The sequence below is a fragment of the Talpa europaea genome, assembly GCF_964194135.1.
Source record: "Talpa europaea genome assembly, chromosome: 2".
Lineage (NCBI taxonomy): Eukaryota > Metazoa > Chordata > Mammalia > Eulipotyphla > Talpidae > Talpa > Talpa europaea.
In genome coordinates this window covers 143,653,956-143,677,150 of record NC_140068.1, presented here as the reverse complement: position 1 = coordinate 143,677,150, position 23,195 = coordinate 143,653,956, and the positions used below count along the sequence as shown (strand labels likewise).

Sequence of the window (23,195 nt, the reverse complement as noted above, 5' to 3'; positions counted from 1 at the left end):
CATGCTGTTCCACTCAGAAGAGGGGATGCTTTGCTCTGCTTCAGTTCTCAGAAATTATTTTTAAAAAATCTCTACCCACAAATCCCAAGGCTTTGGAAAATGTTTAATGAATTAAGTATGCCACAAATAATTCAAGGCCAGAAAAACATTTGCATAACTTCTATAAAAATAGGAGGAAAAGACTAACAAGATGAACATTTGTCTGCCAGGGATATCAACCCCAGAGGGCTGGAAATCCTGAGTCTGGTCCCTCCCAAGGCCCTGGGCTGGGCCTGGTGCCCTCTGTGACTCATGAAGCAGAACTCAGAAGCAAGAGGTCAGAAATATCCAGGTAACCAAGATTAGTTGCTCATGCAGGCATTAAAACACTTTCTGAGTCATCTTTCCTTCCACTGGGGCAGTATAGTGTGACTAAGTATCAGATATTGCTCTGTGGAAAAAGTTTCCTAGCTCTTTGAGATAAACCCCTTCAAAAGAGATCATTTGTATTGGAGTCCAGATTTGATTTTTAAAGTAAATTCTAAGTACCAATTGAATGAGTGAATTTGCATAATGGTGTTGGGGATAAATCCAGAGAGGAATAGCATTTTATTTTTTGTCGACATAATGAGTCCCTAATGCACTTCATTTCTTCAAGGATTTACAGTAAATATTAGAGCAAGAAATACTCAGTTCAGGCTCATAGATTTAGCTGTTTTGAAAAACTCAAAGAGAACTGCCACAGATGGGTAAATGAGTTTTAAATTTGTGTATTTCTATAATAGGCGGGAAAGTGAAGATTAAAAGTTGTTGACTATCAAATATATGCTTTGCTGGAACCCAGAATACATTTTCATATAAATAACACAAAATTGCTATGGGCTATGTAGAATAAGGTCATTATAGAAAAACAAACTTAAAGCTAGCTGAACTGAACCTCTGTGCTTGAAGAATAGCATTTCAAAAGGTGGCATCCAGAGCAGTCAGAAAGACCCAGCATGGCCCCTGGTACCCTCACCAGGGGCTAGGTTCAAGGCCACCAGATTCCAACACATACATAGTTCAACCTAAAATCTCCATGTTGTCTGTTTGGACGGTGATCAAAAGGATGAGTAAAATGATGTGTCCTGGGTCTTTTGAATCACCTCTGCAGGTTTCATGTCTTCACATTTAAAACTAAATGCTTTTCCTGTGAGTGATTTTTTTTTTTAAAGATTTATTTATTTATTTATACAAGCACTGGGTACAGTCAGAAGCGTGGGAGGGTGAGAATTCACCAGAGCGGGGAACAGAACAGGCAGACTTGATGAAATACACTGCTGAGGGGAGCAGCGGGCGCTGCAGGAGAGGTCTGCGCACCATGTGGGACCCTTGCCAGGGGCTGGGGATCGAACCAGCACTGCAGAGGCTATGGGCATCTTCGCAGCCCAGCGCTCAACCGCTGAGCCACCAGGGAGGCCCTGTGAGTGATTAATGAATGTGCTCTTCAGAGTTCTGAAGGGTTCATGGTGGATTGTGAAGGAAGGACTTCCAGAAACTGATGTCCTTCTTCTCCCTCTCTATTTATACTCCTACTCCCCTACATACTTTACTCCTCCAGGAAATACAAAAGGGGGGACTCTTTGATGTTGGGTTGGGCCCTGGACTTCCTCTTTGGAAGTCCCCTAGGCATCTTGCCAAACCTCTGATGGTTCTGCCTAGTTTTGTCTCACCCTCAGAGCACATATAGTAGAAAACTGGGTCATCAAGGTTTTTATTCAAGTTGCAAAGTCCTCTCCAGCCATTTGTCTTGGGTTCTTACATTCCTCAATCCATTTTGTTATCCACTTAAGTGGCAAATTTGGGTTATAATAAGTTGAGATGCCTGGCCCAAGGAGATTTATGGTGTGCTCACAGGGTAAGCCTGGGCACATAACAGTAAAAGGGATTGTGATTAGGCAGGATGCCTTGAGGTAAGTCCCAGTAGGGGGGTGACTGCTGCCTGGGGAAGACATGGTCCTGGCACTTGGCGCTGGAGGGTGGGGAAGTATTAGGCAGGAGAACTAGGAAGCATGTTCTAGAAGGAATAGCATGTGTACAAAGACAAGAGATCCTGAAAGAGTGTGCACAGTTGAAAGGCAGTAGGAGCCTCAAGAGGCTCAAGGAAAAGATGAAGAGTTGGGAGGAGGAAGATAGACCTGAAAACTGGGTTGTGGCCAGATGGGAATTGTTAATCTGTGGACCTTTGTGTTTATTAAAAGGTTATAGACAGCCTTCAAGTTTTTTTTTAAATCTTGTTCTTATTTAAAGAATATGAATACCTACACCAACTCCCTTCCACAACCCTTCAACTGGCAGTATATAAGCAAGAAGATACAGATAGCATTCACAGGTGTCTATACAACTACACAACTTTTTTTATCAGCTACACAATTTTCTGAGAACATGATTTTCTATCTATTTCCCCCCATATGGTCTTCCCATTCTCCTTGAAAACTGCATTAGAGTGTAGCCTGGTGCTATACACTTGGGTTCTTTAATTCAATAAGTAAGATACAATTATTATTATGACACAATTTCCTCTCTGGACATTCATAGGAAATTTTTCTGTCGGTAAAGAGCAGACTATTCCATGAGTGTGTGTGTGTGTGTGTGTGTGTGTGTTTGAATTCTCTTGTGAAATATGTATAACCTATGATGCAGGTTACCTACTGCATACCTGATGATGCACGAAAGACTTTCTCTTACCAAGTTAGTTAAAAGCTTAAACACTACAATGAACTGAGACTAAGAATATGTTTACATAAAAATAGCTTGAGAATAATTACTTTAAATCCTTTTGCGTTCCCCAAATGCCAGTTTTTGAATACTAACACTATATGTAAAGACCATTACCACTAAGAAACTACTTTACTTGTGAACTAAAAACTTCTTTTCTTTGACCTGAGGTGTGACTGCATTTTTTTTTTTTAAACGAAAATCTTGTTACCATGGATATCTTTACCACAGCAGAAAAAAGTCACAGCACAAGACAGGGAGCATGAGAATAGAAAGACAAACTGCCTCTCTAACCAAGATGCATGCTTGACCCAGTGCCCACCCGGGGGACAGGACAGTGACAGCTGTAACCATTACCCAGTGAGCAAGACAGAGCGATAAAACAAGACACATGCCAATACAAACATGCCACAAGCCCCCGAAGGCAAGCACTTCACACCGGCAGGCCACCCGCACTCACATAAAACTCTAGCACGGCCTTGGGTCTCAGCCTGAGGGAGGGCAGGTCACTGAAAGAGCGACTGCGGTGCAGCTTGGCAAAGAAAGTGTCTTGCAAGGCACTCAAGACAGACAGCCGCCTTGGCTTGTCTGGTGAAGGGTGCAACCATCTCTTTAGAAGTCAAAGCAAGATGGGGGAGTTAGTGGAGAGCAGCAGGTACCATGTTTTGTTAGCTTTTTAGCAAGCACTTCTGATTCAAACTAGGAGGCCATCATGGATTGCCATTTCTTTAAAGAGTATTCAGGAAAGTTTAAAGGTTATTGGCAAAGGGATAGGTAAGCTGGGCAGGGAGGGGCAGAGAAGACAGACGTCAGCCACCTGCGTGTCAATGATCTAAGGTATCTTGGAATGTGCTTCCATTGGTCACTCCTGGGTTAGGGCAATCTTTAAGAAGACTAGGACTAGGTGTTATTGAGAATTCTTAACATAGGAAGGTCAGCATTGCAAATTCCGGGAGCAAGTACAGCATTAGGTTCATGGTCTCCACCCCAGACATCACACTGAACTTACAAAGAAGGAGTGATCTTTGAAGGTGGGTGTTTCTGGGGTGCCCTGGCTGTACATGGACATTCTCCTCTGGAGGGCTGCGGTCTTGTTTCCGGTGCCTGAGGATGGGGTCATATCCTCCACATCAAATGGACTGCAAAGCAACAAGTTCCCATGAATGCATGTTGTTAAAGTCACCTATAATCATCAGACCACCAAGGTTAAGGAAGCATCTTGTTATATTAGAGAAAACTCAGATCGCGGGGACTGGGCTGATTTAAGTTAACTTGACTGACCAGAAAATAGACCAAGATAAAAGAAAGAGGTGCAGAATACTGAGTCTAGACCACCCATGGGAGATTATGAGTGTTAAGCATTATTTATCTACACACTGAGACACTCAATAAAATCAGTTTCCTCATTAGTGTTAGATACATAGACATATGTCTCTAGTATAAGACACTGAAGTACAAGATATTGAAGTCTGAAAAAACTCTTCGAGTCTTATAGGGATAGACACTTTAGCAATATAAGAGATTAACAGATTACTCTTCAGTTCTAAAGAAAACCCTCAAAAATTGGATCCCATTCATTTCAGTTGACACAGAGCTTCTTGTGTGATAGAGAGAGGAACAGTCTGTTCACAATGATGCCACTTAGCATCACACCATCTGCTTTAGTTAGCAAGAGGGATAATCCTGGGCCTCCCTTGGTGGCGTAGGCGGATAAGCGCCATGCTATGACGCTGTCTGCAGCCTCTGCAGCACTGGTTCGATCCTGGCCGGTCGGTGAGGGTCCCACATGGTGCAGCAGACCTCTCCTGTCTCGCCCGCTGCTCCCCTCAGCAGTGTATTTCATCAGTCTGCCTGTTCTGTTCCCCACTCTGTCTCTGGTGAATCCTCTCACCCTCCCACGCATCTGGCCTGTACCCCGGTTCTTGTAGAAATAAATAAATCTTTTTTTTTTAAAAAAGAGGGATAATCCTGTGTTTGAGACATCAATGACTCCAAATTATGGGGGATGAGCTGGCTGAAAGGTGCTGACACTGCTTCAAAGACAAGGCAACAGAGTCGTTGCTGATTTCTCATTTATTGTAGAGGAAACTTGGCTATTACTACTCAACATATTTATTTGGTAATATACCAGGGGCATAATATCAAATGCTGTGAACAGCCAAGGTTTAACAACTAATCATGGGTGGGCAAATTGGTAAAAGGGGTTAACTATCTGGTGAATGAACGGAACTGGACTTTTAGGGGTGAATATAATCCATTATATACAGATGCTGATTTATAATGATGCACAAACTTACATGTTACAATGCAATGCTGCATCAATAAAAAATTTATTTTTTTAAAGATTTATTTATTTATGCATACAAAAGCTGGGGTGCAGGCCACAGGCAGAGGGGGTGAGAGCATTCACCAGACACAGAGTGGGGAGCAGAACAGGCAGATTGACTGAAATACACTGCTGAGGGGAACAGTGGGAGAGACAGGAGAGGTCTGCTGTGCCATGTGGGTAGCTCCCTGGTCGGGGACTGAACTCCTGCTGCAGTGGCTGTGGATAGCTTCATATGCAGCGACTTAACACCTTGCACCACCAGGGAGGCCCCTCAATAAAAAATTTAAAAAAAATGACTTACAACCTTTCTCACAGAGTGACTTCGGAAAATCACTTTTAAGTTCATGGCTTTGGTAGAAGGTATCCCTTACCCTCCTAGAATATTCAGTTTCAATAAGTAGAATGTGGAGGTCCTATGGTGCTCAAATTTTCCAGAGCAGTATAAGGTATAGAGATAAAGAGGAAGCAAGAAAATACATCAACACAGACTCATTCTGAAGATGAAATATCTCATATTGGACAGTTTTCTTTCCAATCAGTTGACGTGAGGGACCTATTTTTTTTTTTTAACATATATGTAAAGGTAGAAAAGGATGCAGAATAAAATATTTCAAAATAGGAAGTAGAAGAGGATAGCAGTGATGAGAGTGACTTCTCCAATTGTGGCAGGTGAGCGCATCTCCTGGTGAGCTTGTTAGACAGGTTCTGACACTGGAATTTTGGGGTGAGAACTGAAAGTCTGCTGTCACAAGCTCCCTGGTGATGGGTGGGCCACATACCACCCTTTGAATGGCACTAGCTGTTACACATATTTTCCCTGATAAAATTGAAAAGGGCAACTTACTACCAGGTGATCTCCAGGTTCAGTTTGATGGTGCCAAGGTCATTGATGTCAACAGCCACGACCTGAGGTCGGGCTGCGAACAGCTCTTTGGTCTCACAAGTCACGCTGCCTACCAGGAGGTGAGATGCCAGTCCTTTGAGCTCTGTGACCTAGTAGGGCAGAAGGGAGGTAAGGCCTTACAAGAGAACAAAGGAAAAGGTAGACCAGTTTCTGGGCTTTTCTTGGTCGGTTCAATCATCTCTTTCAGAATCATAATTAAATTGCAGTGGGTATTTCCAAAACCCATCTCGGATTTACTTTGTGTGCTCTAAGATGAGAGCAGCTGTCTATGGAATGAACTTGTAGCACAGAGGGATGCCCAAGGGTTGGAGCAATAGCAGACAGAAATTAATGGGCAACTGAACAGACAGCAATGACCAGGCTGTACCTTGATGGAAATTAATCCAACAATCAGGGGCAGGAACACCGTTTCCTCTCCATCCCAGCTCTGTTTGCCGTTCACTTCTATTTTGCCTTTGAGTTTCCACCTCTGCCGGCCATACTTCATGAAAATCTGGTAAGAAAACACCAAACAGCCCTCATGTTCCAATTCTCTCATCTGCCACTCCTACCCAAACCCTAAGATCAAGAATGGCAAGTAAATTAAACAGAGGGTATTCCACCTCTTCTCCATCATCCTCACTCTACCCCTTTAACTGGTCTTCCAAATTTCCTGGCTCTGTATGTGTGTGTGTATCTGTAACTGGTCTTCCAAATTTCCTGGCTCTGTATGTGTGTGTGTATCTGTATCTGTATGCGTAGTATCTGTATGTGTAGTGGATGGTGAGTGGGGAAGAGACTTTTAAGAGGAGGTTCTGCTTCCTTAAGACAAAGGGGCTTGAGAACTTTCTTTAGTACAAGATTGTCATAGTGTGTTCTTCTGCTCACTCAAGTCAAGCAGTTCTTTTTCCTGTTAGTTCTAGTCCACAGAGCAGCCACTGGAGGAATTTGCCACATTCCCCAGCTCTCTTAGGGAGAAAAGAAACCATCAGCCAATTCCTGATTAGGAGTCAGAGGCATGGTCTAAGACATCCTCCTTTGGAATGAGGAACATCCATCTTGGCAATGATTCTGAAGTTTGGTGGATACTCTGGGAAGAAAGGGTACATTCTCTCTTTGATCAGACAAAGGGAGGTACTATTAGGGGGAAAGGATGTCCTAAAGCTAATTCCATACAGGCTTTGTGGACTCCACCCCCAACCCCAGGCCAAAGCCAAAGACACTGGGAACTCCAAATCCCATCACCACCAAAGGGAAGGTGGCTGGGACCTGAGGGTGGGGTTAAGGAGCCAGGTTGGTATAAAGCCAGATACGTGGGCTTTGGGGGGGGGTCCCCCATTTTGTCTCTCCGCCAGCTTGCAGCGTCCAGCCAGCTCGGAGAGTGCTTTTTGGGTTTCCAGGTCGGCGGATCGGGTAGGACGCATTAAAGACTTTATTTCCCTATTTTCTCCCTGAGTTGTACATGTTCCTTATTTCCTTTTCCCTTGTAAATAAACCTTTTATTAACCTTTTGTGTGTGCCTGTAGTGGAGTATTAATGAGTCCCTTGTAAGCACGCAGGTGAGGACCCACAGCCAGGCAACCCGTTCAATATTGGGGCTGCCCTAAAACAGTACCACCTCCATTCACCCCACCTGCCAAGAGGTATAATAGAGGATGTTGCAGGAGAGAGCTAGGTGAAAGGATGTTAGTTCCTTTCTGAAGGGGAAAAAAAGAGAAAAAGCTATACTATTATTCTTTGATCAGGATACTCATGCAATCATAATCCTGGATGAATCTTGGGTCAGGAAAAAAATTGCTTAAAATACAATATCGGGACACTTGGAAAAATATAGGCCATATGTCAGATGACAATACCTAAAGTGCCAATGTTAACTTTGCTGCCATGAGAATTATATCATGTTTATATGAAAGAATATCCTTCCATTTTTAGAACATTTTTTGATATCAAGGCCATGATGTCTGTTCATTAATCTAAAGGGGTTCAGCAAAGTATAACAATAAAGGAAATTTGGCATAATATTAAAAATTGGTTTCTAGATGTAGAGTATATGAGAGATCTTGTACCAGTTTCTACACTTTCTTACTGGTTTCAACTTTTTAAATTTAACAATGACCCCCAAAATGAAAGAAGGAAAATATGATAACTGACTCCTGTCTTTCTTCAACTCCAAGCCCAAATTGATACAATACTTACTTCATACTGATCCCCTGGACAGAGACGAGCAAAGCCAGCCAGACCTGCAGGCAAACAATTGGGGTTTAAGACATAGAATGTATCTCCCCTCCTCATAAACCCATACTGGCACATTTGTAAAATTCAAGAGTCAGACCTTGGTGAAAACTCATGTGACCTTTTGGGGGACCATCTGTGGAGCAGTTATTGTTGGTAATTCCATCTACAGCATTTGGAGAGGACACTGCTTAATGGAGTGACATAAGATGAGTTCCTGAGCCAGAGAAGCCTCTTTAGTGGGGACTAGAGCTAGATATAGTTTTGGCCAACTGATCAATCATCCAGCCTGATTCTACGATCATGGAATCAGAACCAGAAAAAAATCTATCACTTATTTACCCAATAAATTTCCCTAAAAATAAACGGTTTTCTTTCTGTCCCAAGATTTATGATTCTGATGAGTACCTCCCATAGGGTTAAGATTCCATGTACTTATTTATCTTGCTTCTCCCCAATTCACCCATTCTTGTTTTCCTTATCCTATCTATATGGCATAATGATATCACCACTGACACATGTCATATATTATTGAAGATGGATTATAATCTATGCAAAAATTGTGATTAAGAAAACTGACCAACTAGGCTTCCCTTATCCTACTAGGGACCAGAAAACAAAGTTTTAATCAAAAAAGGAAACAAATTTTGTAAAACTGGGCAAAAATCTTTAGCACTTTTGCATTTTCTGGGGAAAAGAACCAATAAAATTTTAATGATAAAAAAAAATCCCAGCTCAGGGGACTACATAATATTAAAGAGCTTCTGTACAACAAAAGAGACATTAACCAAAACAAAGAGACACCCCACTTATTGGGAAAAATATTTTTGCACTCCATAAAACTGATAAGGGACTGATCACAAAGATATACAAAGAACTCACACAACTCAACAAAAACAAAGTGAACAATCCAGTCAAGAAATGGGAAGAAGAATTTAGAAGACATTTCTCCAAAGAGGAAATGCAAATGGCTAACAGGCATATGAAAGTGTTCAACATCTCCTGTAATTAGGGAAATGCAAATCAAACCACAATGAGATACCACCTACCTTACACCAGTGAGAATGGCATATATTAAAAAAACTAGCAACAACAAATGTTGGCGAGGATGTGGAGAGAAAGGAACTCTCCTGCACTGTTGGTGGGAGTGCAAACTGGTCCAACCACTATGGAGAGCTGTGTGGAGGTTTCTCAAACTACAAAAAACGGATCTAGCAATTCCACTTCTAGGTAGCTACCCAAAGGACACAAAAACATTAATTCAAAAGGACACCTGCACCCCTATGTTTATTGCAACACTGTACAATAGGTAAGCTATGGAAACAACCCAAATGTCCAAAAATAGATGACTGGATCAAGAAGATGTGGTACATATACACAATGGAACACTACTCAGCAATCAAAAAAGTTAAACTCATGCTATTCATAGCAACATGGATAGAGCTGGAAGAGATTATGCTCAGTGAAGTAAGCCAGGAAGAAAACTATTGGATGGTTTCACTTATAGGAGGCATGTAGAGGAAACAAATAAGGGATCAGGGGGAAAATTATAATAAATTAAAAATTAAAATCAACAGGCAACTATAAATCAGAGACATTCTTCAGGGGAGGAGGAGGGTAAAGGATCAAAACTGGGGTGCAGAGAGCACATGGGACTATGGTGATAGGACATGGTTGTATTGATGGTGGGAATTTCATGGGGACTACACCTGAGAGGAAAAAGCATACATTGTACAAGAATGATGTAAAATATATATAAAATAAGAGAGAGAAAAAAATCCCAGCTAAGAATTTGATACAAATATTGAATGAACTTTGACTAAAAGACAATATTTATAATGTAATATTTCATTTAAAAAGAGCAGGTACAGGGGCCTCCCCAGTGGTGCAGCGGTTGAGCGCTGGGCTTCGAAGCTGCCCGCAGCCTCTGCAGTGCCGGTTCGATCCCCGGCTTCTGGCGAGGGTCCCACATGGCGTGCAGACCTCTCCTGCCGCCCGCTGCTCCCCTCAGCAGTGTACTTCGTCAGTCCACCTGTTCTGTTCCCCACTCTGGCTCTGGTGAATTCTCTCACCCTCGCATTTCTGACTGTACCCAGTGCTTATATAAATAAATAACTAAATCTTAAAAAATAAAAATAAAAAAATAAAAAGAGCAGTTACAAAACATGTAGAGCATGAACTCCACTATATAAAAATGTATCCATGGGAAATAAAGTCTAAATCAGCTTTCCAAAAGGAAATAATTATTTCTGCTATGGTGGGATTATGGAGAAAGTTAAATGTAATTTTTATTTGATTTTTTCCAAATATCACCTATTTTATAAGAAAAAGGATATTAAAAAATCACAAATGCTAGTGGGTGGCATATACAGAGAAAAAGTTGACTATTCATGGCAATTTTAAGAGTTTAGCACTGGATGGAGCAATTTTACATTTTTTGGTACATTTCCATTTGTTTTTTAAAGCAGAGGTACCAATCACAAAATTTTAAAACAGACGTGAGAAGACAAAACCATCTTTCTCTTTTCACATAGGTGGCCTGAGAGGAAATATTGATTAGTTGGTTAAAAAAAAACAGTCTTGTATTTCCTCCATTTGTCACTCACAGACGCCCAGAAGACAGACTGAGCCCCTGGCTGCAGACCTTCCGCACATTGCCACCTGTGACCTGAGTTGTGTGTTTTATAGTCGTTTAAATTTGATTTTATCCAGGTAAAAGTGATGGGGGTGGTGTCCAAGCTGTGAGCCCATGGGACAGATTTATCTGCTTTCCCTGGTCTCAGACATTACCCAAGTTAAGGTGATACGGGAGGTCCAGGGAAGCTTTAAAAAGCACCTGCTGTTACCACTCTCTGTCAATAGATGGCAGCAACTCACTAGCTGGGCATGACTCCCTCCCCAGGAGCCAGTTCATTTAGGACCAGTTGTCAATACTAATTAGAACAAGCTGCTTAAAAAGATTTTGTGAAGTAGGAGCCAAATTAAATCAATTTTCACTAATAATTTTTGGGAGGACTTAGTTTTTTAAAAATCTATTTCTGAAATAAAGCACAATTCACAGGTTTTTTTTTTTTTTTTTTTTGAAATCAGAATGAGCTGGACATGGCCATTCTAAATAAAATTCAACATGTTCCTAAAAAACCTCTGCAAATCAGTTCCGGATTCATTCACTATTTACTTGTGCAATTAGAGTGGGGGTCTAGTTACTGAAAGTACACTGATCTGTACCAGTACTAGGCAAAGTGGACATGGTTTTATCGGGGCTGCTCTGTAACAGTTTGAAAGCTTCAAAATGATCAGAAATCTATATGTCTGAAGAACTTACCACATTGGGATGAAATGACTTTGGTGATGATGTTCTTATGCTTCTCAGCCACGTTATAAAAATGAAATTTTTTGGAGGTGCTGGTAGTGGCATCACACCAATGCCGGATTATAATAATTAGCAAAAGACAACATGTAACAGGGTGGTCTCCAGGAAAAGGGGAGGTTCCAGTTTCCTTGCACCTTCTCTTTTCCTGGGGACCACCCTATTACAATTTCTCTCTGCTCCATGTGCCTCCTCCAGGTCTCCTTGCTCTCCATCCTCCCTTCCTCCCCCAGTCTCCTTTGCAGCTGCTTCTTTAGTCTGCTCAGCTCTACCCTCCTCTGGGAGGAGCAGGGTACCTGGAACCTCCCTTTTTCCTGGGGACCACCCTGTTACAAACAGACAAAACCAGGTCGGGGCTATGCTTATAAACACTGCTCCTGTAAGCCACTCCCTGCATTACTGGCACAGACAGGACTGAAATGAGCAGCAGGGCAGTTAGGTTACCTGGCAGCCTAATATCTCCTGAACCTGCCCAGTCTTGGAGACTGGCCTCAGGCCTGCAGGATTTTCACCGTTAGGGAAAAGCTTAATATTTTCTCAGCAGTTTTGTGATTACTGTTATGCTGTGTAAAAAGCCATCATTATGGCCACTCAGCTACCGTGGGGTTGGGCATCCAGGAATGGGTGTGTGTGTGAGGCGCAGGGACTGTCATTTAAAAAGTTTTTTCATCTTCCCTGACCTTTTGGGTGTTTCATAATTTATTACTGAAAACCCAGCTCTTCCACAGCTTTGTTTAGCAGCCCAGATGCTGCCGGCTGCAGCCGCCCACCCCTATCTGCCTCTGGTTAGGGCCACTCTGTCAGAAGAACTTTTTCCAGTTCTCAGATGGTTCCCTTTCCAAGAGTCACACTTCTGCTCCAGGGAAAACAGCCACTCCAGGGTCTTGGGTTACAGACCTTACTGATTTTATTGACCAGGCATAAATAATTCAGATTTCCTAGTCCACTGGCAATTCTTTCCTCTCCTGCCCTAGAAGCTCCAGGAGCCAGAACAGCCTTCTAGAGATCCACTCTGCCTGGAACTTAATTAGAACTAAGTAATAATTGGGAGAAAAAAAAACATTTTTCTCAAGACCACCAGTCTAGTTGCTGGTAGACAGTCCCCTCTTTAACCTGCCATTCAAAGCTCTTCAAAATTTGGCACCAACTAGCCCTCTCCTCTCTCCCAGCATGCACTGCAGCCTCCCCCTCTGCCCACCAATACTCAGTGAAAGATTCAAAGTTTACATTAGGGAAACTTCCTCCTCCTTGCTCCCTTCCCCTCCTCCCCGCTCTTTCCTCTTCTTCTGTACTAATCTGCTCTATTGGTCCAGTAGGTCATTCATTCTATGGAATTGGAACACACTGGTTCATTCATCCATTTTCTCAGGATTCACCCTGTGCTGGGCCAATAGCAGGAGCTCAGAAGGAGCTCAGCTTCATGTCTATATCATCATTCCCCCAACCCTCTTGGTGATTGTGTTTATTGGGGACAGAACAAAAAGGGAAGTGTGGAAGCATGTGACACGGCAGGAGGAAGCTGGGTTACCAGGTCTGAGAATGTTCTGAAATATTCTCAGTTTCTGTCAATATTTATGTTGGGGGAGATTACTTTTACCAGAATGAACCAGAGATAAGAAATTGCAAAACTTTCTTGGCACCACGAGGGGACTTCCTTTTATCCATGGGTGTGCTACCCTTGAAAGGCTTCATAGATGTGGTTTGAGTTTTTGTGTTAAATTAGGGAAGGGGAAGTGAGATAAATTTACACTGGAAAAAAAAAAAAAAAAGACTCAGTTTCAGGCCTAGCGATCCAATGGGAGAAAGCCTGAGTCCAGAGAGAAGCTAAAGAAGCAAGTTAGGCAGGAAGCAAACACCACAGAGAGGTAGAGATGGAAAAGGAGGGCCACCCGGTGCTGCTGTTAGCTGGGTTGCCAAGGTTCCCCTCCCCACCCCCCACCATGCTGTCAGGCCTGGAGCTGCCATCCCACGACTCTGTGCCTGTATGTTCAACTGAAGACGACTCTCCCCTAGAAGAGATCATAATCAACAAAACCTATGAACCAGAGACACTCTATGGGGGGTGGGGGGGCAGGGAGGGGAGGGATTGGGGTCAAAATAAGGAGGGTGCAATTGTAATGGGAATATAAAAATAAAATTTATTTACAAAAAAATAAAAAATAAAACTATGGGATACAAATAAAGCGCTTGAGGTACTTTTAAAGTTTTGATTGTTTATATTGGAAAAATTAAAAAAAAAAAAAAAAGAGATCATTCTTTGAGTGATGGTTGAGCTTTGTTAGAACACCTGTCCTCATACAGGCCTAGGGGTTGAATGTACTAGGAGCCAAGAGCCCTGGAATTCAGTTTCAAGTCTGAGTCCAATTTACTGTGTGACTTCTGGCACAGTTGTTTACCTGTCATTTGCCTTCTAAAATATGGGGAAATTATTGCCCCAGCAAAGCTTGATGCATTTGATAATAGTGAGCATCAAAAATAAGGGAAATTCAACACTCTTTATATTAACTGTGTTCATCTGCTTGGATGGTCCCTGGGTGTGGGGGGAGGAGAAGAAAGTGTTTGTGGCTAAGCACAGATTCAGGGTCGTTTTCCAGAATCAGCCTGGGATTTAAATATGACACTCACTCTGGGGCCGTGGGCTGTGATGTGCTAGGAAGGGGGCAGGGAGCGGTGGTTTTGGAACTAGTGACTCAGGTGAACATCCAGAATGAAGAGAATGGACCCAAGCGAAGGGGAATGCACAGCGGCCCCTCCCCAGTGAGACTGGACACTAACAAACAAACTGGTTTACTATCAGGACCGCGGAACAGAAGACTTCCATGTGGAAGCTGAGAGTCAAGGTCATTTTTACCCCAGGTATTCAGAGCTGCTCTCACATGTCAAGCATAGAACTTGACAGAAAATTTCCGCCCCCCCTGAGTTAGATGACTCATTTGAAATGAAGCTCTCCTGGTGAGCCCTTAAAAAAAGTCCCCCCTTCTTGTCTCCCTTAATTGCAAAAAGTATACAAGAGGGTGATTAAGTCCCCATTAGCAACCCAGGGATCAGACTGCTAAAAAACCTCAGAAAAAAAAAAATGTATGAGCAACAGCCTTCTTTGTTGCAGATCAACGGGCCAAAACACCAAAGAAAAATGGGTTTGCTTATCTGACAGCCCAGCCTAGCGGTAAATCCCACAACACCCGGGTGATACTCCATTGTCTCCAGCCAGTTTCTTTTTGTTCTGAAATGCCATGCAATCTATACTACTTCTAGAGGAGAACTTTCTGGAGTAGATATCAGAAAGGAACTTGGCACAGAAAAAAAGGAAAATGCATAGTCCTCTGTGACTTAAAATATAAACACAAAATAAAATTTAAAACTTGGTAGGCATTTAAAAGAAACACAGAGCATCAAGAAACAATTTTATGAGACTAGGCAGAAGCAACAGACCAAACAGACAGAGCATGGAACATTCTGTGCCACAGTGGTTTCTGTGATGAGCCAACCGCGGTGAGGGGACAGGATGGGAGGGGGTCTGATCTAGAAGAAAGGAAAGCTCAGAGACACACCTAACCCCCAATAACAATGCTTGCACCAGGTTTAGATCCTGATGTGAACAAACCAATTGTTCAAAGCATTTGGGGGACCACTCAGAAAATCTGATCGTGGGGTGGATTCATAACAAACACCTGGTCACTTGACTTGGTGTCATCATACTTGACACTGTGGTCATGTAAGACATCCCTGCTCTTGAGAGGCACATGAATGTCTATGGGGGTAGAGGTACATATCTGGATTGGGTTTCAAGTAAGGAAAACAGATAAAGCAAATGAGGCAAAATCTTGCTAATTGTGACATGCTGGGGAGAATATCACTGTAACAGTCTCTTCCCATTTGTGTATGTTGCAGATGCCATCATAATAAATATTTAAGTGTGTAGGCAGGCCTCAGGATAAGAAGCTTCTGAAGTGTCAATAAAGTCACGTAAGTGGAGAGGATGGAGAATGTCTTTGCAGAGAAAATAAAAATAGAATGTGTGCGCAAACTTCAAGGAGCCCTGCAGAGCTGCTGTCTTACTCTCCCCAAACAGGGAAAAGAGTACCTTTCATCTTGATGGAGAACTCCCCCAGCAGATTCTCCAGCTCAGCTTCAATGGTGCACATATTCTGTGAAAAGTACAGAGGACTAGCATTAGAGGCCTGTCAAACAAGTGGCTGGCATTCGAAGAGACAAGCATGGGTCAACAGCAGGAGGACTTGACCTTTTTGCAACGAGCGATACAGAACTGGCAATGAGGTATTCTTGACCAAATGTCTCACCTACAATTAAGCAAGCCCTCCATGCCCAAGAGAGTCGCAGAAGTTCAATTATATCATCAACAGACAAATTCAGGGACATTCTATGAGAACTAGCCTAGAGTCTACAAAAAGGCAATATTCTGGCAAGAAAATTCTAGATAGAAAAAGACTGAAGAGACATAATAACCAAAAGCATTATTATAACTACTTTCATTGCATCCTTGACCTGAAAGTGAATGAACCACAACAGTTATAAAAGACATTTTGGGGCCACGTAGAGGAAATGTAGAAAGTGCATGGGCTATTTGATAATTCTATAGAAAAGGATTGCTCCCTTTCTTAGTTTCTAATGATGGTATGTGATTCTGCAGGGAATCTTGCATGTTATGTAAGTAACCATTAGGGATCCATGCAATATTTATGGGGAGATATGTCACTAATCATTTACTGTCAGGTGCCACAGCACCCCCAAAATGACTCCTGGGCTGACAGGAGTCCCCTCCATTTTAAGTTTGAGGGAACAGCAAGGGCAGAAGGAGTGACACCAGCTATGCCTGTGGTTAGAGGAGTAACTTCCTCAGTATGGACCTAACAAGAGCAAGGAGTTTGAAATTGAAAAGGAAAGTGCTGGGGTGGGGTGGGGGGGCTGTCCCCAGTGAGGCCCTTCTGCAGCTTGGCCAGCTTAAGCTTTGGATGCCACCTCTGCTTATTCTTAGCAGCAGTCCCCACCCCAGCCTGGAGGGAACATTTGCAGCTTCTCCCTCACCATCAGCCTCTATCAAGGATCAAGGCTCAGGGTAACCATTCCTACCAAGCACAGTGCTCAGTGAGTTTCCATGGGGGTTGCTGCCATTTGACTTTTGTTTGCTAAGGACCTCAGAGCCCCTAATTCTTGCTTGTCCCTTTATTCTGTTCTGAAAGATCATGCTCCTGAATTTGGTGCGTTGAAGGGATTCTAAGAAAATGGCATTGCCTCTTCCATGGTCAATTCTTAGTACCTCAGCTAGTTTAGCAAAGCTGGGGGAAACTTCTAGAAGGCTGAGCTTTATGCAGCTTGAATGCTTTGAAAGCAGTTTCGGTATTACAAACCAATTTTCTTCCTCAAAGACTGGGCATCTCAGTGAGGGAACATATTTCCAGAAATATCAAGGATATCACCACACATATTAGAACTGCTACCAGTATCTCTAAAAAACTCAGGGGGTCAGTTAAACAGCTGAGGATACCCAGGCCCAGAGTTTTCAGTCTCACCCACACAGCTGCTACTGAGAATCACAGATGCAAAAGCATATAATGCCATTTCGCTCTAATTGCCCTTCATGATAAATCCTGGCTATGTAGGATGTGGAGATACAAAACCACTTGTGTCAAGTGAGCTACGAAGCTACAGAAGCCCCGGTCACTCTCTCCCAGGCAGCCCTTCCTCTTGTTGAAATCACACTCTACACCTTTGAGATTGTGAGCAACGTAGGATGCGTGTCTTGGCACTTGATGAAGGGTGGCTATTTTTGAACGGGCTCATGAAAGGTCGAGGGCATGCAGCTGTCAGGAATCTGCTCCTGGGTTGTGAACAGCCCAATGGATAACTGCTCCCTTGTTTCAGAAATATGTAGACATATCACGAATGTAGAAAGCAAGTCACAGTAGTTATACCAGCACCTGCGACCTTGACACCAATTGAATCACATATATGTTCATGTCACATCATTCATGCAGACACCTTGATAAATCATTTATAATTATTCCTACTTAGAAATCTTGATTTCAAACAACTAGAGCCAGTGCTGGTTCTTATACTTGAGTTGGATGTGTTCATCAAGCAGCAGTAAACCACAGGCCTACGTCACGTATTTTTAAAATACTTTGATAACTGTGCTGATAAAATGGAAATGACTAGTTCAATATCATCTGTTTCCTTCGAAAGCCTGTGTATTTTATTTTATGCATTTATGAAACATTCTGAAAGGTGAATTCAGGAAGAAGTTCAATTTTAGGTCATGAAAGACAAAAATGGTTCAGACAAGAGGTGCTGCTGGAGGACACTCAAATGACCCTGCCAATTAGCCACCCAAGAGGGCCTGCTCGGCCTAGGGCCAAGACAGACGCTCAGCTCTGGGAATTGTCCAACAGACCTTCATCAGGCCGATGACTTCATTCATGAAACTGGATCTCTGAACAAAGACTCATGGGATAGTGAGACAAGCTGCTTTAATAATTCAGTCATTTCATCAAAGACACTGGTATCAGGTGGCCCCAGGAGGAGCAAATACCTCCCGGGGTCATAGGCTTAAGCCTCAGAGACAGGAAAGCCCACTTGGGTTCATGGTTCTTTATTTTGCCTCCTGAGGTAGAAGGAACATTTCTTAAAACAATTGTAGGCAGGAGGGTGAGGGTCACTCAGCATTCAGGGTTGCCATCTCAACTACGAAGTCGTCAACACCCAGGGCTAAAGCTGCATTAGATTTGACACTGGAGAATCTGAATGACAAAAACCATTGCACTGTGGCTTATTCATTCACTGCAGTCTTGACAAGGATCTGTAGTCTACCTGTGCAGAGACTGTGCATGACAGCACAGAAAACATGAAGACTTGGCTAGTGCATGACTGTGTAGTATCCAAACCCTTGTGGTTTAGACTGAGAAAGGTACATGCACTGGAGTCCAGTCAAGGCTCTAAATAAACAGATTCCACGAAACTATCCAAGAGTCATTTTAAACAATTCCACTGATAGTCCCCATCCACCCCTCTCCCGCCCCCCCCCCCCCATTGCAGGCAAGGCAAATAGCAAAACATCTCTGTAAAGAGTAGAATGAGGCTGCAGGACCTGCTTCTTGGAAGGTACCCACATCTTCGATGGGACCCAGGTTTCCACATACCTCTGTGTACTCTTTGTAACTCCGGTTGATCTCTGACAGGCTCTCTCGGGCAGCTTTGCTGGCAGGGGATGTTGCAAAGGCTTGCTTCATTTTGCTAGCACCATCTTGGAGGCGTCTTTGGATACAATAAGCTTCATAGAGTTCATCTACCTGCCAGAGTCAGAGCAGGGAACACAGGGACAGAAATAGTTATCACACTTGAAAGAAGATACACAGGCCACTAAAAGTGCTTCACATTCTTCCTGATTCTGATCTCAACAAGGAGATTCTTGTAGATGACTCATCCTTTTAGACAGAGACCAATCTATGTTTTGACCAGTATGATCTTTTTTTTTTTTTTTCAATACAGACTGTCCTCTGAGCCTTCTTTACAAATGTCCACAAAACAAAAATGAACATCAGTGAATAGTGCAAGACAAGTATTGTAGAGTGGAGACAGGGGTCTTTCATATATGGAATAAACACTAGAAGGCTTTATACAGCTTCACACACCAAGGTGAACACCTTGTAGTATACTGAGCTATTATCACTTTATTTTAAGAGATAAGTGTCACAAAGTGATATTCACACATCCCGATTTAGCTTTTTTGTTTTTTAATTTGAGCTGATTTTACAAAGATCTTTTCCAGTAAATAGCTTCAACAATAAAGAGAGGAAAAGAACTGATTAACTTCATTATCAAATTAGGGAAGCACAATTATCAAAACCTATTCAATGTCATCAAGTACTGAATACTTACGAACTGTGAAATCTCTTGTATGTAACTTATATTGCAATTTGAAAAAATAGAAACAATGGAAATGAACCTTTATCTTTAATGCTACTAAAGGATAATACACCCTTTGCAAAAGACTATTGATCATCCTCATTATAGAAACCTGTTAATCACTTCATGCATGCTTCTCAATCCACCCAAGGCCATTATGACACCTGAGGGATATCTGACATTTTTCAGTGTGACAGTTGAGAGATGCTAGCGACACCTAACAGACATGGGCCAGGGGTTCTGCTAAACACCCTATAATGCAGAGGACAGTCCCCTCACAAAGAATTGTTGCAAAATATCAATAGTGTCTAGGTTGAACAAACCTAGTTATTCCTGACAACAATGATTTTTATAGACTTGTACTAGCTTCAGTTATCAACGCGCTGACCACAGCTTACTACAGGAACTGGCAGACAGATAAAAAGGACAGTTCTTAACAGGCGTCAGCAGAAGTTAATGAAATCTATTACTTCTAGAAGGCATGTATCGACCAAGGACTACCTGAAAATTTCATGTCAGTATAAACTTTGTTCTCTCAAAAAAAGAAGAAGCTTAAAATGCAGATCCAGAAGGTGGAGATGAACATAATGGATTTCAAAGTTTAAGATTCCCTTATTTTTCTGAAGGGAAATTTTTGGCTGTTCATTGAAAAGCATTACTCCATGACAATTTTCTATTGTTGCTTTATCTATACAGACAATTATACTTAGGTTGGAAGATGAACATTAAAAGACTGAAAATTATTCTCTAGGTAAAGGATTCTTTGTTGCTCTTTACTCTAATAATTCACTCTGAGAGGAGTTGCCAAGTTTTGGAAATAGTAGTCTTTCATCTTTGGGGTCAATGGTTTTTGTCTCTGATCAAGAGCAAGATAACAAGAGAGAAGAGGTGGCATGTCTTCTGATAAAGTCTTTGGGTTGGTGATTGGCATAGAGGATGGTCCTCATATTTTAAAATGAAGCTAAGCCTCACCCAGTGAGCTTGTGAAAATGCTGATACCCAGGCCCCACTCTGAGATACTGATTCAGTAGGTTGGGCCAGAAATCTGAAATTTTAAATAAGCCTTGGGAATTGTTTAGCTGTGGGAAGTCAACATAAAACATTTTGAAATACAATCACTGAGAGCTCTTCCTATGCAAGCCAGGTTCTTTCCCCCATATGATCCCTTCAACCCTTTTCCCAGGACTGAGTGCACTGAAGACTGAGATTGTAATCCTCCCAATACAGAGGCTGCTCGCTGGGCCAGTGGTGTCGCCCAAGCAACTTGGTCCATTACTTTGCATTTAAAGAAAAGCTTATTCTTCATTTTCATTTCAGTATCAACCTGTCCTAGTCAGATGGAGTTAACTTTAGGATAAAGGACAACCATGCACTTAGCTGAGCAGAAGCAAGGCATCTCCAGGCAAATCTTTCTTATCTACATGTCAGCAATGGCCCTCAAATAAATTGACTGACTTGTTCAGCCACATATAATTTGTTAGGCATCCAGCGTCTGAGGCACTACAAATAAAGCACCACTAATCTTTAACAATCATTCAAACTGTTGTAGCTGACAGTGAAAGCTATAAGATGGATAGATAGACTACAATCTAACGCTGATTTAGTTTTCTAGGGTTTTTCAAATGGAGCAGTTTGTCAAAGCTTGCCTGCCACATTAAATTACCTCCTAGTGGATATCATGGATTTATTGATTGATTTTAACAGAAACAGGAACAATTTTAGTTTTGCCTAAGGGTAATAATAAATATTTTTCAAAATGAGAATGCACGAAGGAAGTAGCACAGATATAGATCATCATCATAGCATTCTAAATTGAAAGAATTCTCAAGGACCATCTAGCTTATGTACATATACCTCCCTAGCCCCATTTCACAGAGTGGAAAGTCAAGGCCCAGGTAGATGTCAAAGCCCAGTGAATACATGCAGAGCTGAACTAGAACCCCTGGCTCCTGATTCCTAGTAAAGTGATCTGCTAAAATGTCCAGTCTCTCCACTGACAGAGGTGGATGTGTATGTATGGAACAGGGAATTACTACTGCTGTGATCTAGCAGCTCCCAAAGGGAACATTTTCTAGAATATTCAGAATAAGAGACTAATAGCCCCACTCCACATTAGGCTGGTTGGAGCATCAGTGAACTATTTGTAAGGTTCAGGGCTGGACATCTGGGACCCTGACAGACTGGCGCATGACTAGGGAGTCCAGGAAGGTGAACAACCACCTGGAAACAATGTCAGGTGGGAAAGGAAGTAAGTACTCGAGAAAGACTAAGGGAGCAATGACAGTTGCCTTCCAGTACTTTCAGTACCTTTAGGAAGAAGTTTGTGAGGTATTGAGTTATATGTGAGACCTTAGTGCAAAGGCAGGCAAGCATGACCTTTTTGGTGGCATCAGTTTGGTGCAATCTTGTCTCTACCTGCAAATCTTCCAGCAAAGCACTGTGTGTAAACACTGGAAGACTTTTTATGTATTTGTGAACGAAAGTCCAGTCATAACTGTGCATAACTGAGCTCATTATTGGGCACTCCGTTTTCAGTTTTTCTCCATTTTTACTGCTTGTTGAAGAATTTAATTGCTAATTTGTCCATGAATCTAACAGAGAAGAAATTCTCCATGGACTAGATGTTCTGTTCAGGCCAAAGGGGTAATCATCAGCAACCGAGAAGGGGAAAACAGGCAAACCAACAGGAACTTCAATTACCTTACTAATGTGAAACTCCAGGCGTCTCATGTATCTTTCAATCGTTTTAATTTGCTGGAATTAAAACAAGAAGTTTGTAAACAAGTACAGCCATTTATAGTTTTATTGATCTAGACTTCTGAGGCTATCTTCTTTATTATCTCATAATCAAGAATACTGGAAAACACTCATTTCCCCTTTCCTATCTTTATTCCTATTTTAGAGATTCTCTAATATCAATATTGAAAGTGTTTATTTTAATGTTGAAGAGCCTGAGAGAAGCATTTGAGTGAAGACTTTGTATATGACATCAAAGAAGGCCAATCAAATGAAATTCTTGGATCACTTTAGAACAGTATTATAGAATACACTTCTATTCCTTTATAATATTTTATCAGCTCTAAGATCAACCCCCTCATACATATCTGAAATTGAGGTGCATTTTACAATTGCTATTGTCTGTGCATGAGCGAAGATAATCATAGTTCATGTGCCATTTCTTCATTTGAGTTATAAATATTGTTATTACATGTATTAAATTTAATTACCCTTTAAAACGTCTTCAAAAAAAGTATACTATGAATCAGCATGAAAGTTACTGTAGACACAGAAAGGCAGGTAAAGAGAGGCAGCACACATAAATTTAAAAATCTACATTTAAAATAGTCTTAAAAGTTTTGTCACTAAGTATAAGGTAGAAATTTTAAGTGGGAAAAAAAAACAGCCAGAATTTGGCTGGAATAATTTTTTTTCCCCTAGTGGCCCATAAAATCATTAGTGGTGTGCTTTCCAATCAAAGATGTCCTTGACTTGATGAAATATGGAAATCAGTAGTTAGAACACAATAAGGACCTCCAAATAACTCTGGAAGCTAGGAAACTTATTAATACACCGAGAATGGAAATAACCTGAAGCCATTCTTGGGTCTGGGGATTGTGGTCCTTATTCATCATCCTCATTAGACAAGAATATGAATTTTTCTAGGATTAAAAAATTCCATTTTCTAGGGTCTTACTATACTTAAGAGGAAATCACTAACTGCC

At 41.8% G+C, this 23,195-nt stretch overlaps 1 protein-coding gene across 6 annotated transcripts in view; it reads right to left on the bottom strand.

The window, feature by feature from the left end:
* Positions 1-23,195, bottom strand: part of RIPOR2 (RHO family interacting cell polarization regulator 2) — a gene marked incomplete at both ends in the record, with an annotated part of 214,105 nt that overhangs the window by 26,741 nt on the left and 164,169 nt on the right. For 4 of the 6 annotated variants that reach the window (XM_084228465.1, XM_084228467.1, XM_084228466.1 and 1 more), the window contains 7 exons: positions 3,746-3,875; positions 5,910-6,058; positions 6,337-6,462; positions 8,145-8,188; positions 15,635-15,698; positions 18,708-18,857; positions 22,174-22,227. In XM_084228465.1, coding sequence (XP_084084591.1) covers positions 3,746-3,875; positions 5,910-6,058; positions 6,337-6,462; positions 8,145-8,188; positions 15,635-15,698; positions 18,708-18,857; positions 22,174-22,227 — 717 coding nt within the window. Of the gene's footprint in view, positions 1-3,196; positions 3,347-3,745; positions 3,876-5,909; positions 6,059-6,336; positions 6,463-8,144; positions 8,189-15,634; positions 15,699-18,707; positions 18,858-22,173; positions 22,228-23,195 lie in introns of all 6 variants that reach the window. The other 2 variants (XM_084228464.1, XM_084228469.1) reach the window with 1 other exon arrangement.